The sequence below is a fragment of the Symsagittifera roscoffensis genome, chromosome 1, assembly GCF_963678635.1.
Source record: "Symsagittifera roscoffensis chromosome 1, txSymRosc1.1, whole genome shotgun sequence".
In the NCBI taxonomy this organism is placed as follows: domain Eukaryota; kingdom Metazoa; phylum Xenacoelomorpha; order Acoela; family Convolutidae; genus Symsagittifera; species Symsagittifera roscoffensis.
The window spans coordinates 12943816-12959080 of record NC_087062.1 but is presented as its reverse complement, the minus strand read 5'-3'; the positions used below and the strand labels follow the sequence as shown (position 1 = coordinate 12959080).

Here is a 15265-nt window from a genome sequence, read left to right as displayed (position 1 = left end):
AATAATCGAGAGTAGAGCTGTCCCATCTGTGACAGAGACGAGAGCATTCCCTCGAGTTGGATTATTACGATTGGAATACTATTCTTGACTGGACCAGAGTGAACCTTCGGTGGAAAGGTGGACAGCTAGAGTGTCCCAATGGTTCACGAGAACTTGCAGTCTAGAGTAAAAACTTGTTCTTGTTGTTGAAACTGACTAACATTAAACTCATATTAGTTACTTTATTAATTCTTGAGTTGTTTACCGACTTATTTACTTCCTGGTTCTTGAGCGTGCTACAATGTGAGTACTTAATTTAAATTCTAGAGTGTGTTTTATAATTGTTATGTTGAGGTAAGGCGAGTTTTAGGTTGATCCATCTGAAATGGATCAAAGTTCCACTGTCTAATAAAAAGTAACTTAACGGATTGTTCCAACCCGGTTTTTAACGGCGTTCATGTATTTTGGGTATCTAGAGACCTAAGTATGGGGACGTTTCTAATTCTAGAGTGGGGGGATATTTTAGTAGTAGCCTTTAAGCTGTAACGGGTCGTAGTCTCATGTCACAAGCGAACCGAACTGGCTCCGACCGTTCTTGAGGTAGAAAAACACAAGAGATAGTGTCCCTGACCCTTGAGCCAGTGGTTATAGGGCCTATTTTTCTTAAGCCTCATGTGTGACTGCAGTAGACGAATGTTACAAAAGACCACCGAAAAGTACTGGCTTGGTAGAGACGGTGAAAAGCATGCAAAGCTCTGTTTAGACGTTAGCCAGTCGTCTTAAGACTTAGTTTTGTTTTCCGTCGATATGTATCTTCCGGGCGATTGTTACACATGTACGGAATCTCACCATCTCTGACCGTTCTGATAATGTCATCCACATATCTGTGATAAACTGTAGAGTTGAAAGCAAGCTCATCATCATACTGCGAGAGGAAAATATTGGCAAGCAAAGGGCCAACGAGTGATCCCATTGCCATTCCATCACCTGGCGCTAAAAACCCATAGGAGTTGAAAACAGCGTTTTGATAGAAACAAGCTTGAGAAGCTGAATAAAAGTGTCAATCGAAACGGGCGGTGGTTGAGCTTAATCCCCACTATACAATACAATTAATCAGCGCAGAGAATAATAGCTTCTTGGTCGGGTACCTTGGTAAATAAGCTAACCACGTCCAGACTAACCAGTTTTTCGTCGGAATTCAATTTCAAGTTAGACAAAAAATCCTTAACGTCTGCAACTTTGCTATTTATACGAGCTTGAGAAGTGCACCAATCCAATCAGCAAGAACCTTCGAAAGAGGCTCTTAGGCCGAACCAGGCATCGAAACGATCGGCCGCAATTAAATAGTTTCAGATAGTTGAAATGTTTACCGGGGTAGCAATGGTTGCCCCGCGATGAAATTGTCCGACAGAAGATATCACTTGCTCAAGACATCATCTTCAAAAAATCTCCTGATTGCGGATTCTCAAGCACGCCATCTTGATTTTCCAAATTTCAATATCTTGTCCCTACCTGGGGCCCGAATTGGTGCGGTCCAAAACTTCTTACCCGAGAAAGACAAATTCAACATCATCGCTCTGCTCATCGGCGGAAACGACGCCTTCAACGGAAAAGACCCCTCCAGTATACCTGCAGGCGACATTGCTGAAGAACTGTCGAAGCTTGCCGAGGAGCTGTGTGAACGAGCCAAAAAAGTTTTCGTCATCGGAATCCCTCATCGTAGTGAGAACCGAGCTCGATCTGCAAAAATAAACGAATTCCTAAGAAAGATAAAAGGAACTTGGAAGTTTAGAGGAGTGAGTGAAAAAATCCACAGCTCATATCATTTGAAAACTGACGAAGTGCACCTCAGTGAAGAAGGTCTGAAGGGCATTAAAAGTATTCTCAAGAATAAAATCTTATACGATAAACATTCGAACATCTGCAATACAGAAGGACATCTGGTATATTACGAGTGTCGTTTCAAGAACTGTCAGTGCCCCTATTAACGTAAGTAGAAATAGTGAACCGCAGGCCTCCCCTTTTCGGGAACCACCAGGTTTGTCTATTTCTTCTTTTCCCCTGAGTGAGCCACAGGCCTCCCCTTTTCGGGAACCACCAGGCTTAACTGTTTTTCTATCCATAGTATAAGCAAAAATGGGCAAAAACTGCAAAACATGTAAAAGAGGCTTTGCCAGCAACGAGAAAACATACACTTGTGTCGCATGCAACGCTCAAATGCATTTGGAACCAACTTGTGTTGGGTTGTCTCTAGTGGCCATAAATGGAATAAAAGAACTAGGGCCGAATGTCATGTTGCTTTGTAATACTTGTGTGCAAAATAATGAACGAGACAACTTTATAAGATGCAAAACCCTGGCCAACATAGACGAGAAGCTCTCAAACATTGATGTAACTGAAAGCCTTAAAAGCATGGAAAGAAGACTTACCGATTTAGTAGATCAAAAAATTGGAAATGCAATGAAAACGACATGCGATAAAGTGGAAAAAACTTATAGTGCCGTTGTAGCTGCTGAAACCACCACCCGGATAAATCAAGCTCAAACCACTCAACATGCTGCCAGATCTAACTCTGATCACAACATAAATCAAAGTTTTAGGATACAAGGGGTCAAAGAGGACCCTGAGAAAACAAAAGGAGAAAACCTTGTCCCAACAAATGACGAAGTAAACGAAATACTAGACATAATTGGAGTGAAGCCGAAAATAATAGAACTAAAACGACTGGGAAAATTTGATCGTAATCGAATGAAGCCAAGAACACTGCTGGTAACTGTACCTAGCGAACATGAAGCACGACTAGTACTAGCAAAAAGCCGAGAAAAGCGAGAACAATTGGTCGAAAAAGAGGTCTACCTGCTACCAGCATTGACCAAAGAGAGTGCAATTAAAGAGAACGAAATCCTTAAGAAACGAAGACAACTACTAGATGAAGGCGTTCCTCGCGAAAAGCTGAAAATAAGGAATCTAGAATTGTTCAATGATGGTGTGAAAGTAACTATTGACACTGAAGTTCAGGAACCCCAGCATTGACTAGGATTCCTCAACATTCTGCAACTAAATACTAGAAGCCTAATCAACATAGAGAGAAGAACTAAGCTAGCAAATGCAATTGCAGTTGGAAATTTTAATGTCATATGCTTAAGCGAAACTTGGCTTAACGAGAATATTCAATCATCAGAGCTTTTTCTAAGTGAATATAACATCTATAGATCTGATAGAGCTATTGTGAGTGGTAAAAACTGTCACGGAGGCAGCCTAATAGCTGTCAAGAATAGTCTAATTACCGAGGACTTATCCACCAAACATGACATTCCTGATTCATGTGTGCTATGTAGTATAAAACTTCATCAAACTGAAATGATAATTGGCTCATTCTACAATCCGCCAAAAAACAGTAATTACAGATACAAAGTGCATGAATTTGAACAACTGATCAAAGCCATTCCTAAAAACAAACCGTTTCTCTTATGTGGGGATTTAAATTTCCCAGAAACAAACTGGAACACCCTCACCAGTACTGACGAGGAAGAAAACCAAATACTGCAAATTTTTGAAAATGGACTCTTTAGGCAGGCGATAGATTTCCCAACATGTGTGAAGAACATACTAGACGTAGCCTTCTATCGGAATTGCTATACAAGTGCCGAACAAGATTTTAACGTTTCCAAGATTTATGACTGCTCAGATCACAATGCCATAATGTTGTCTATTGAATGCACGGTATCAGAGCCGAAACCATACTTGGAAAATTTTAGAAGTTTTGGAAATGCCGATTTTGAAGGAATAAACAATTTTATAAACGAGAACCCATTTGAACCAGTATGCCACACAAACATTAACAAAATGCATGAGGAGTACACCCAATATTTGGATGAAATCATTAAGAGTTTTGTGCCTCTCAGAACAAGACATAGGCAATCACTTCCACCTTGGATAACAAGTAGCACTTCAAATTTGATCAAAAAGTTACAAACAAAACGGCAATCATGTATACTCAAACCGACCAACTACAGAAGACAACAAGTTAAACTGTTTGAAAATTTAGTAACTGAATCATCGGAAGTGGACAGGAAAAACTACCAAGAGGAATTGTTTAGAACACGGAACACTAATGTAATTTTTAAACACCTAAAGAACTTGAATAAACATACAAGTCTTCCTAAGTTACTCATAAAAGATGAAGTTGAAAGCACAAATCCAAACGAACAAGTCAACATGCTAAACGACTTCTTTCATTCAGTTTTTAATCCTAAAGAAAGTTTTAGTATTAGAGATATTCAATTTGGAAATCCCTTGTTAACGAATTTTGATATATCGAAAAAGACAGTAAGTGAGATTTTATCAACTCTGGACGTAACAAAGTCACGCGGCCCAAATGGGTTGCCACCTAGCTTTTTTCAGAAAACGAACCGCAATATATGCAAACCGATGAACAAAATTTTGAGAAACGTAAAACGCCTACGAAAAATACCTGATTCATGGAAAACAGCTGCAGTTACTCCTGTTCACAAAAAAGGTGACCGAAAATTGGTGAATAACTATCGACCAGTATCGCTATTAAATATTGACAGCAAAGTCCTTGAAAAATGTATATACAAAGACCTGTACCCTTACTTTGCCTGGTATTTGACGAAACATCAACACGGTTTTACTAAAGGTAGATCAGTTTTGACAAACATGCTCTCCTTCCTGAAAGAAATATATGAAGCGCTTGACAATGACTCAAACGCAGAAATTGTAGCAGTCTACACTGACTTTGCAAAAGCCTTTGATAAAGTTCCGCATTTTGATCTACTCAAGAAAGTTGCACTTATAGGAATAGGAGGCTGCATGTTAGAGGTACTCTATGACTATTTGAAAAACAGGAAACAGTTTGTACGAGTAGACAATATCAGCTCAAAAGTTTTAGAAGTCACTAGTGGTGTTCCCCAAGGATCACTTTTAGGACCACTGCTCTTTTGCATTTTTATTAACGACCTACCTGAAGTACTCAAATTCTCTGAACCATATATTTTTGCGGATGATCTTAAACTACTTTCCATCAAAAAAACATCAATTGAAATTCAAGAAGATCTGGACAAAATTCAGCAGTGGGTAACTGAAAACAAAATGGAATTAGCACTAGATAAATGTGCAAAAGTAAGTTTTAGGGGCGGAGACGCCAACTCTATGCTTTTTGGTGTAGTGCTTGGAACATCGATGGTTGTGAAAGATCTGGGAATTTTTGTGTCGGGCGATTTAAGTTGGAAGGTACACATTGAAACAAGATTAAAGAAGGCAAACCAAGTACTGTACCTCCTGAGAAGAAACCTATCAGCAAAGATAAATACGTTTGTAAAGTTAGGCCTGTATAAGTCACTAATACTCCCAGTGTTATTATACGGACTCTCATGTACACATATATCGAGGGGGGATCAAGTGCAGTTGGAGCGATTTCAAAAGAAAGCAATCCGGTGGATCACTGGAAATAAAACGGGAGTGTACATCAACGAACTACGCTTGCTAAACATTTTACCCCTGACCATGTTCATCCAGCTAAATAACATCTTACTTCTTGCCAGTCTTGATTCTAATGAACGAAATGAAATAGTGTTAAACAGGCGAACCACACGGGCTAGAAATATAGAAATTTTTGAGATGCGAAAAGTGAGAACGGAAAAAGCGAGAAACGAATTTGTTTTCAGAACCAGTAGGATTGTAAATCGATTAGAACCATATATTCATTTTGATAAACGAATCGGCCTCAAGACGAGAATTTTAAACACGATGTGGAAATTTGTAAACGAGAGATTTTCAGAAATGACAACGTGCACGTGGCAATTATTCTGTGATTGTATCACGTGCAGAAACAAGTGGACATTGTTTTAGAGAAGACGCCGGGACCAAGACTCCCAACAGCAGTGCTGTGAATCCCCAACAACAACAACAACAACAACAACAACAAAGGTGCATTGGCCTTGTGCTTTTTAGCGAGGCCATTAAAGCTAGCTGGTTGGGAGCCGCAAGATCGCACTTTGTGTTACAATTCTTTTGATAAGTTTCCAGACTGGTGAAGGGATAACAGAATAGAGCGAATTTTCTCTTGTTCTTTCACAGTTTCTTGTTTCGCACTGGCTCTTGTGTTGATGGTAACTTTCTGAAATTGTTTAACGGCTAGCAAGTCTAGCAACTTCTGATGGTACCTCGCTTCTTTCATAATGCAAAAACCAGAACCTTTGTCGTACGGAACAGCAAGAACGTTATGATCTTTCAGCCACCTGATAGCACGGGTAACTTTTCTGTGAAAGCCATGCCTCTTTTATTATTCAATATAACCCACAAAGAGAGCATTAATTTTATTCAGTTTTTCCGGAGGTATATCAGCATATTTCAGATCATCCAGTAGAATATCAACGCGAGCAAGAAACTGCTTTTCGTTGAATGTTCACCCAAAGCTGACAATGTTCACCCAAAGATTTTGAGCGAATGCCGATATGAAATAGCTGAAATACTGTGTTCTTTAATGCAAAACTCCTGGGATAAAGGAGAAAAGCCCGAAGATTGGAAAACAAAAAGTGACCCAAACAATTACAGACCTGTTAGCCTCACATCAATCTGTTGCAAAAAAATGGAAAAAGTGATAAGAAGACACCTGTTTGACTTCTTGAGACAAAACAACATCTTATCAGACAAACAGTATTGTTTCTTACCAGGTCGATCAACGACTCTCCAGTTATTAAAAGCGCTCGACGACTGGATTGCGGAACTGGACAAGGGTTATGAGGTAGAAATAGTGTACATTGACTTCCAAAAAGCTTTTGATAGCGTTCTCCACAAAAGACTATTGAACACAATATCAAAATATGGGATCAAAGAGAAAACTTTAAACTGGATCAGAGCATTCTTAACGGATAGGAGGCAATGGGTAATGGTAAACGAAAGTTTTTCGAAGTGGGCACCAGTTGTCAGCGGAGTCCCACAAGGATCTGTCCTGGGACCAATACTTTTTTGCTATACATCAACTCGATGACGGATGGCATTACATCCCCTATGCTTCTATACGCAGATGACGCCAAAATATTCAGATCAAGTACCGATGAGACTCAAGAGGAAAAACTACAATTCGACCTGAATGAAATTTCCAAATGGGGTGAGAGCAGTTTAATGAAGTTCAATCTGACAAAATGTCATACACTCACCCTAACGGGAAGAACGAAACAATCTGAACGGAACTATACCCTAAATGGCGGAAAACAACTAAGCAAAGTTGAATCAGAGAAAGATCTGGGAGTTATCGCTGACTCAAGATTACAATACCGTGAGCACATCGCCAAAAAGACTAAAGTGGCAAACAGTATAGTCGCGATAATCAGGAAAAGCTTAGTGAACCTGACCTCTGAAATTCTAACGACCCTGTACAAAGCCTTAGTAAGAACACATCTGGAGTATGCAAATCAGGCATGGAACCCATACCTTAAAAAAGACAAAATTACGATTGAAAATGTTCAGCGACGCACAACGAAACTTATTCCAGGTATACGCAAATACAGCTACTCGAAACGACTTCAGATTTTGAAACTACCAACACTCGAGTACAGACGCAAACGCGGTAGAATGATTGAAGTCTTCAAAATTCTGAACGGCCTATACGATACAGCAGCGACTGAATGATTTTTTACAATCAACGAAAGACGCAAGAAGAAACCCTTTCAATAATGTGACCAAGTAGACCAGAACTACTGCTAGACAAAATTTCTTTACAGTTGCAGCCATCAACGACTGGAACTCGTTACCCGAAACAGTAATATCAAGCGAGAGTGTACACGTTTTCAAATCAAGACTAGACAAACTATGGGCGTCTGAAATATATGACGCATCGTTTATGGAATGACGAAATGGACGTCCAAGAAAGATCTGGTCGACAGAGGCCTGGGAGGCCTACAGATCAGAAGTTAACCTGTGAAACGCTTGAGCACAGGGTGCTTAGGGCCAAAACGAAGGCAATCTTCAACAAAACTGGGGATACGAATATCATCAATAACAGCGAGGTTGTTGGATGTGTTCAGTAACGACAGTTTCTGTCAAATTTTCAAGTTTCCTGTTGTCGAACTTTCAGCTCTGATTTTCTATCCAAAGACTTGAGGTGAATGAAGAACCACGCCGTTGGAACAAGGCAACCCGGTAGGTTTCCAATGAAAGCAACTCTTGATTCGGTGAGCTTACTTTCCAGTTTCGCTCATTCAGCTCGAGCCCGAACCACTTCTTTGGATAACAATTTCCTTTGGAAATTTCTTTTGTGAATATGCCTGAGTTCGTTGACCCTGCTGTTGGCTGTGTTAGATATTTTTGAGCAATGCACGTCGTAATCATCAACTGGTCAAAAAACACTCGTTCTTTAGTTTTTATATTTTACTGATGCTCTTCAGGTTGAAAATGGCAACTAAAGGACGCAAGGGTAAATCATCCGCAACGAAACCTAAAGTGTCCACAACATCCAAGGAATTTTCTTTGGATGACCTAAAGGTAGTTCTGTTTACATAATTTGTTAAAGTTTTAAGCTTATAACCAGTTATATTGATAATCCTTGTAATAACTAGGTGCGGTAAATTATGAATCATTTTTACCCTTGTCTTTTATGATTTTTTATATGTCAAAGGACTAATAGAGTTTTCTAACTAAAATACGATTAGGTATCTTTAAAATGGAAGTGTTCATTAGGACGAAGAAGTTGAAGCGTTAGAGAAGGAAGGTGCTTTTGCGTGGCAGATTTTAAAGAAAAGCACAATAAAAGATCTGAAGAAATTCAATGCCGAAGTTGTCATGGACAAATTGGCTGGCATAATGGGTCTCAAAAATTGGCAGAGTGACTGGGGCACAGGAGCTCTGTTAGACTTCTACGTGCTATCGTATTACTGGTGTGCACAGAAGTCTTTCGATTCGAGACAGATATCGGCCGTTTTTACTCTCGTTAATATGCTTATGGGCCTAATAAGAGGTAATAATTTGGAAGGTTTACTAATATACTAAAAGAGCCAGGGTCGTTTATGCTGTGTCTATTTTTAGACGGCAGCTCGCTCTTCGAGTTGACGGAATTTTTAACCGATACTTTTCGTGGAGTATCAACGGTAGCATCTCAGCTAGGATCCAACGAGCAAAATGCGACGGCTTATCAAAATTCAACTGAAAGTGAGGAGGGTAAACAAACGGCACACCAGTGTCCCATTGACTGCATATCAGCGGAACAAGCTAAATCGCTCTCGGAGTTCTTGACCACCACGTAATCAGAGTTCAAATGTGAAATTTGTCGTTTCAAGTTGTGACTTATGTTGAGAGCTTTCAATGTTATAGGATTCTTCAGCATTATCACCTATACGCTTATGGTTATTCTGAAACACAAGTGGAGGAACTTACTTCAACTGAGGTAAGGCAGTATGACGTCAAATATTCGTTCTTATTACACAGGGCGAGAGCAAATTTCTTAAAATCGGTAACCAGCTGTAAACAAAGCTATAAACAATTTCTCTTACAAATGCGTATGAATTATACTGAACTCTGCCGGTGACTTCAGACATAGTTTGAGGGTGCCTGGGTTTTAAATTCCCGGTCCATTTAACCTTGCAATCGGTAAAGGAAGTTTGAGGGTGTCTGGTTTTTAAATTCCTGGTCCATTTAACCTTGCCTTCCAAAGGAAATTGCAATCGCGTACCAGACTTTTTTCCCGTGAATAACTTTGTACACGATCTCCATTTTTAATTTTGTACTAAGTTGTACTTTTAATCAGCTGTAATTCCTGCTGTACTTTTAGCAGCTGTTGTACTTTTAGCCAAGTTGTACTTTTAGCAGTTGTAATTCCTGGTCTATAGCTACTGAAGTGACACTGCGTCTACAGCTCAGCTGCAAAAGTTTTCAGATGTAAATTGATTATTTCGTAGCCCTAATGGATTTCGTCCCAATTTTTGTTGGCTTGTTTGCGGTCTGGTCTGTTTAATGTAAGTAACATGCAATTCAATTAAAAATTTCAAGTAGTGATCATGGGTTTTTAGTTTTTATGCACGCGTAAACTTTCTGTTTGAACAGAAATTTTTTGAAGCTGTTTTTTGAATTTAATTTCAAATTTTTGGATGCTCGGTTTTGATTTAGTTTTTTGTTCTCAAAGTGTGTGCAGATAGTTTTCAGCAACTTAGCGTCCTTTTTAGGTTTGAGTAATTTGATTTGAAATTCGTTCAAGGTCGTGGCACCTCGTATTGCTTAAATATGTCTAAAAGCTATCGAAATAAATTTATTGAAAGCTTTGCAGTTTTTTGCAGTTTTGGCTGTTTTTGTCTACGAAGGTATTTAACGAATATTGCTTGAGATTTGAATGTATGAATTTTTGCGTTTTATTTTCATACTTAATAAATTTGATATAATTGGGTTAGTTTTCTAGGATTTCTAGTTTTCATAAAGTGTCTGTACTGTAATTTCTTTTTGTTGTAATTGCTTGAAAATGTTGTATTCAAGTTCTTTTAAATATCTGTTTTCAATTTTGATCTTCCATGTTGAGTTTAGAGTATAGCAAGCAAAGAATAGTGTCTTCTGATTCTAGTTTTAAAAAATACAATTTTTCAAATTAGTGTCTTTTTTTCTGTGCGGTGTCATAGTAGTAGCATCTGACGAAAAATTAGAAGATAGGTATATTTGACAGTCATAGTCAAAAGGGCCAATTGGAAAACAGTTTTTGTTGAAAAATGACTAGAAATACGAAAAAAATGTAAATTAAATTTTACTAGTTTTGTTTCAATGGTTATGTACTGCTGGCAATCATCTCTCTCGCTAGCAATATTCCTAAGATGAATTTAATTCGACACAAAGTATAAAATTTTGGTAGAATCAGACCTAGATATCGCTATTTTTTCAGAACATTTTGTTTCAACTAAGTGGCTTTTTTCTTACTTTTTTGTCTGCTATCTAGCCATGATATCTTTGCTTTGTAATGCACGATTGTTGATGCTGCGGCAGGTTGTTGAAATATTCATTCTGTTTCTATAAGTAGCACTCTGATTCCGAAATCTGTGTAAAAGATTTTATTATGAAAGTGATTTTTTTGTGAGTAAGCTTACAGAATTTTTTGTGAAAGTGCATTTTTTCTACTTGTGGTAATCAAGTTTGATATTACAGTATAGTATCCAGACATTGCCTATGGCATCAGTTCCCTTCCCGCCACCCCTGGAGGAAGCGGTATCCGAGGAAGTGTACAATGCTTATGTTCTAACTCCGCCGGGTACTCCGGAGCCAGAGGAGGTTGACCCTAACGTGGTTGTCTCCGGAGAAGTAGAAGGAGCTGAAGGAAGTCGATCGGCCGAGAGTGCGGCTCTCCTCCAAGGTAAAAAACCAGCGGTCTAAATTCAGTCTAAATTCAGTCTTCTGTACCCTAAATTCAGTCTTCAGGGACGAATATTTGGCTTGGATGTATGAGTGTACCTCACGGTGTTTTTTACACAAGCGAAGCGTACCGTATTATTTCGAAGAATTTTGTTTTCTAATCTAAGTCGCAAATAAAAGTGCTCATTTGGTGGCACCTTTGGTGCATTTCAATTTAATCTTTTTTTAAACCTATTTAAGCATCAGCAATTTTAAAGCATATGTTTCTGCTGTATTTTTGGCCTGTGTTAGGTCCTGTTTGGAAAAAATAGGTATAATGAAAATGTATGGGTTTTTTTGTTTCGTTTGCAACGCTTTGGAAAATTTTCGCACTTCTCGCCGAAATTTCAATTTTTCTCAAAAACTACTGCGCCAATATTCAAAAAAGGCACCAATGGAGAAACTGGCTGTTTTTCTATGTGCTTGCATTTTTCGTTTTATCAAACGTTCCACTTTTTATTTGCGATTTTTGACCTATTTGTGAGTTTTTTCAGTTTCTCAAATATGTATTGCACAAATTTGAGATGAGGTTTTCAATAAAATTAAAAAATTATGGTGATCTCCCCTTTTTAAGTGGCTCTACCCCAAATTCGGAAGAAAAAAGTTATAACCTAAAACAAGACCATTTTTTGACACCAATTAAACTAACATGGTGCTTGGATTTTCCTTGCGCAAGCTTCCTTACGCTATTTATTTGTAGAAAAGCTGAAATGAACTTCGGAAAAATCCATTTTTTGAAATTTATCCTGTTTTTTTTTCATTTTGAATTTTCATCTTTTCTCGAAAACTACTAGCTAATTCTGGTATCAAGGGTTCAATCTAAAAGTCAATGTGTGGACTTCTTCCCTGCTTAAGAGGCTATTCCCATGCTTAACTAGAGAAAAGTTTATGGATTTAGGAAGTAATTCTTTTTCGAAAACTAACCGGCCAGATCTGAGATAGAGACTTCAATTCAAAGAGCGGCACCTTTTGTGAGTAAGGGTCAACCTCCTGGGTTGAGTTTTTCCTTAAAATAAGCGGCTAATCCCCTACTTATGCAGAAATCTCTAGGGTTTTGCGTAAAGTCCTTTTTTTGAGTGTATCAGTACAAAATATGATTACGCTTGCAATAAGCAAGCGTTATCAAACTGGAATATACCATTTTTTTTCCGAGTTAACAACTAGTATAACAAGATCAGTTGAATCACTTCTTTTCAACTCTCTTATCTTCTCTTCACATCTCTTCTTACCTTCTGTTAACACGTTCCAGTTTGCTTCTTCCTTGGCCTGGATGTAAAGCAGCTGCTTTTGTACCCTCAGGTTTGCGGTTCGTTCGTGGCGGGATCTTGTTTTCTTAAGAGTAATGAACGTAGTGAAGACAGTTATATAGGTCTTGCTGATTTTCTGTTGGTTTTTTTTTCAGGAAAAAGTTCAAAATATTGATGCACTTAGGTTTATATGCAATTTTTGAGTTCAATTGAAACGCATCTGCTCAAAGTGACGTAAATAAAACTCTCCAAATACGATTGTAGAAATGGCCGCAAAAAAAAAACGTGAACGATTTCTAAATTCGAAAGTGGAATTTAATTTTTAGATTTCCAGCGGAATAAAAAACTTTACCTATTGATCCAGTTTTCTCTAGTTGGGGTCATGTTATCAAAAAGCACCAATCATAAATCGTTTTAGAACTTCAAAGAGCTTAAAGGGCATCTATTTTTTCTTTTAAAATCGAAAGTTGAGATTTATTTCAGGAAAGTCTGTTTTTTTTTTAATGTTCACTTGCGTTCATTACTTTTTTCTGATCTTGGCCGTGTTTTTTTTCAGGCTTAATAGGTTTCGGCCTACATCATATCGGCTTAGTAGCTTCATATTGTTTCCTTTGAAGAGCAAATAAAGTTTGTGCGTTTTGAGGGTGAGGTGGACTCTAACTTTTTCAGAAGTCTGAAGTCCTGTTGATTTTTTTGGCTCAAAGGGTTTCTGACAAGGTAGCTTCGACTTTGTATCAAAAACGTCAATAACAGGTAAGATATCGTTCAGTTTCAACTCAATTAGACGTATCTTCATTTGCGTATGATTTGTTTATTACAAAATTTGTTTTTAGCCCAAGTTGGTCTAAATGGATGAAAAACCGCCATTCGAAAAACTACAAGTGTTGTCCGTTGCTGTGCAAGTAGCACTGACTGTTCCGTCCACATTAAAAAAAACTACGAACGGTTGTTTTCTTTGAATTAGTGTCGTTTTTTTGTGGATGGTGTGATGAGAGAACGAAACCATTTCGTCGAAACAGTTGTCTTCAAAAAATGAATTGCAAAAAACTTAAAATTTTCGAACATTTTTTAACTAAATTTTTGCACAACTTTTTTGGTTTTCAAAAAATGCTTATTGGAGAAGTAGAAGCAGCTGAAGGAAGTCGATCGGCCGAGCGTGCGGCTCTCCTCCAAGGTAAAAAACCAGCGGTCTAAATTCAGTCTAAATTCAGTCTTCTGTACCCTAAATTCAGTCTTCAGGGACGAATATTTGGCTTGGATGTATGAGTGTAACTCACGGTGATCTCCCCTTTTTAAGTGGTGATCTCCCCTTTTTAAGTGGCTCTTCCCCAAATTCGGTAGAAAAAAGTTATAACCTAAAACAAGACCATTTTTTGACACCAATTAAACTAACATGGTGCTTAGATTTTCCTTGCGCAAGCTTCCTTACGCTATTTATTTGTAGAAAAGCTGAAATGAACTTCGGAAAAATCCATTTTTTGAATTTATCCTGTTTTTTTTTTCATTTTGAATTTTCATCTTTTCTCGAAAACTACTAGCTAATTCTGGTATCAAGGGTTCAATCTAAAAGTCAATGTGTGGACTTCTTCCCTGCTTAAGAGGCTATTCCCATGCTTAACTAGAGAAAAGTTTATGGATTTAGGAAGTAATTCTTTTTCGAAAACTAACCGGCCAGATCTGAGATAGAGACTTCAATTCAAAGAGCGGCACCTTTTGTGAGTAAGGGTCAACCTCCTCGGTTCAGTTTTTCCTTAAAATAAGCGGCTAATTCCCTACTTATGCAGAAATCTCTAGGGTTTTGCGTAAAGTCCATTTTTTGAGTGTATCAGTACAAAATATGATTACGCTTGCAATAAGCAAGCGTTATCAAACTGGAATATACCATTTTTTTTCCGAGTTAACAACTAGTATAACAAGATCAGTTGAATCACTTCTTTTCAACTCTCTTATCTTCTCTTCACATCTCTTCTTACCTTCTGTTAACACGTTCCAGTTTGCTTCTTCCTTGGCCTGGATGTAAAGCAGCTGCTTTTGTACCCTCAGGTTTGCGGTTCGTTCGTGGCGGGATCTTGTTTTCTTAAGAGTAATGAACGTAGTGAAGACAGTTATATAGGTCTTGCTGATTTTCTGTTGGTTTTTTTTTCAGGAAAAAGTTCAAAATATTGATGCACTTAGGTTTATATGCAATTTTTGAGTTCAATTGAAACGCATCTGCTCAAAGTGACGTAAATAAAACTCTCCAAATACGATTGTAGAAATGGCCGCAAAAAAAAACGTGAACGATTTCTAAATTCGAAAGTGGAATTTAATTTTTAGATTTCCAGCGGAATAAAAAACTTTACCTATTGATCCAGTTTTCTCTAGTTGGGGTCATGTTATCAAAAAGCACCAATCATAAATCGTTTTAGAACTTCAAAGAGCTTAAAGGGCATCTATTTTTTCTTTTAAAATCGAAAGTTGAGATTTATTTCAGGAAAGTCTGTTTTTTTTAATGTTCACTTGCGTTCATTACTTTTTTCTGATCTTGGCCGTGTTTTTTTTCAGGCTTAATAGGTTTCGGCCTACATCATATCGGCTTAGTAGCTTCATATTGTTTCCTTTGAAGAGCAAATAAAGTTTGTGCGTTTTGAGGGTGAGGTGGACTCTAACTTTTTCAG

General features: G+C 38.0%; 2 protein-coding genes across 2 annotated transcripts in view; one reads left to right on the top strand and one right to left on the bottom strand.

Moving 5' to 3' along the window:
* The window catches only part of LOC134857022 (cytoplasmic tRNA 2-thiolation protein 2-like), a 465591-nt gene that overhangs the window by 413628 nt on the left and 36698 nt on the right, over window positions 1-15265 (bottom strand). The gene's annotated exons all lie outside the window — the stretch shown is intronic.
* The window catches only part of LOC134851529 (ciliary-associated calcium-binding coiled-coil protein 1-like), a 69928-nt gene that overhangs the window by 46569 nt on the left and 8094 nt on the right, over window positions 1-15265 (top strand). Inside the window, exons 2-6 of the mRNA XM_063868058.1 lie at window positions 8386-8484; window positions 8680-8956; window positions 9025-9238; window positions 9310-9382; window positions 11119-11323. Coding sequence (XP_063724128.1) covers window positions 8395-8484; window positions 8680-8956; window positions 9025-9238; window positions 9310-9382; window positions 11119-11323 — 859 coding nt within the window. The 5' untranslated portion in view covers window positions 8386-8394. The remainder of the gene's footprint in view (window positions 1-8385; window positions 8485-8679; window positions 8957-9024; window positions 9239-9309; window positions 9383-11118; window positions 11324-15265) is intronic.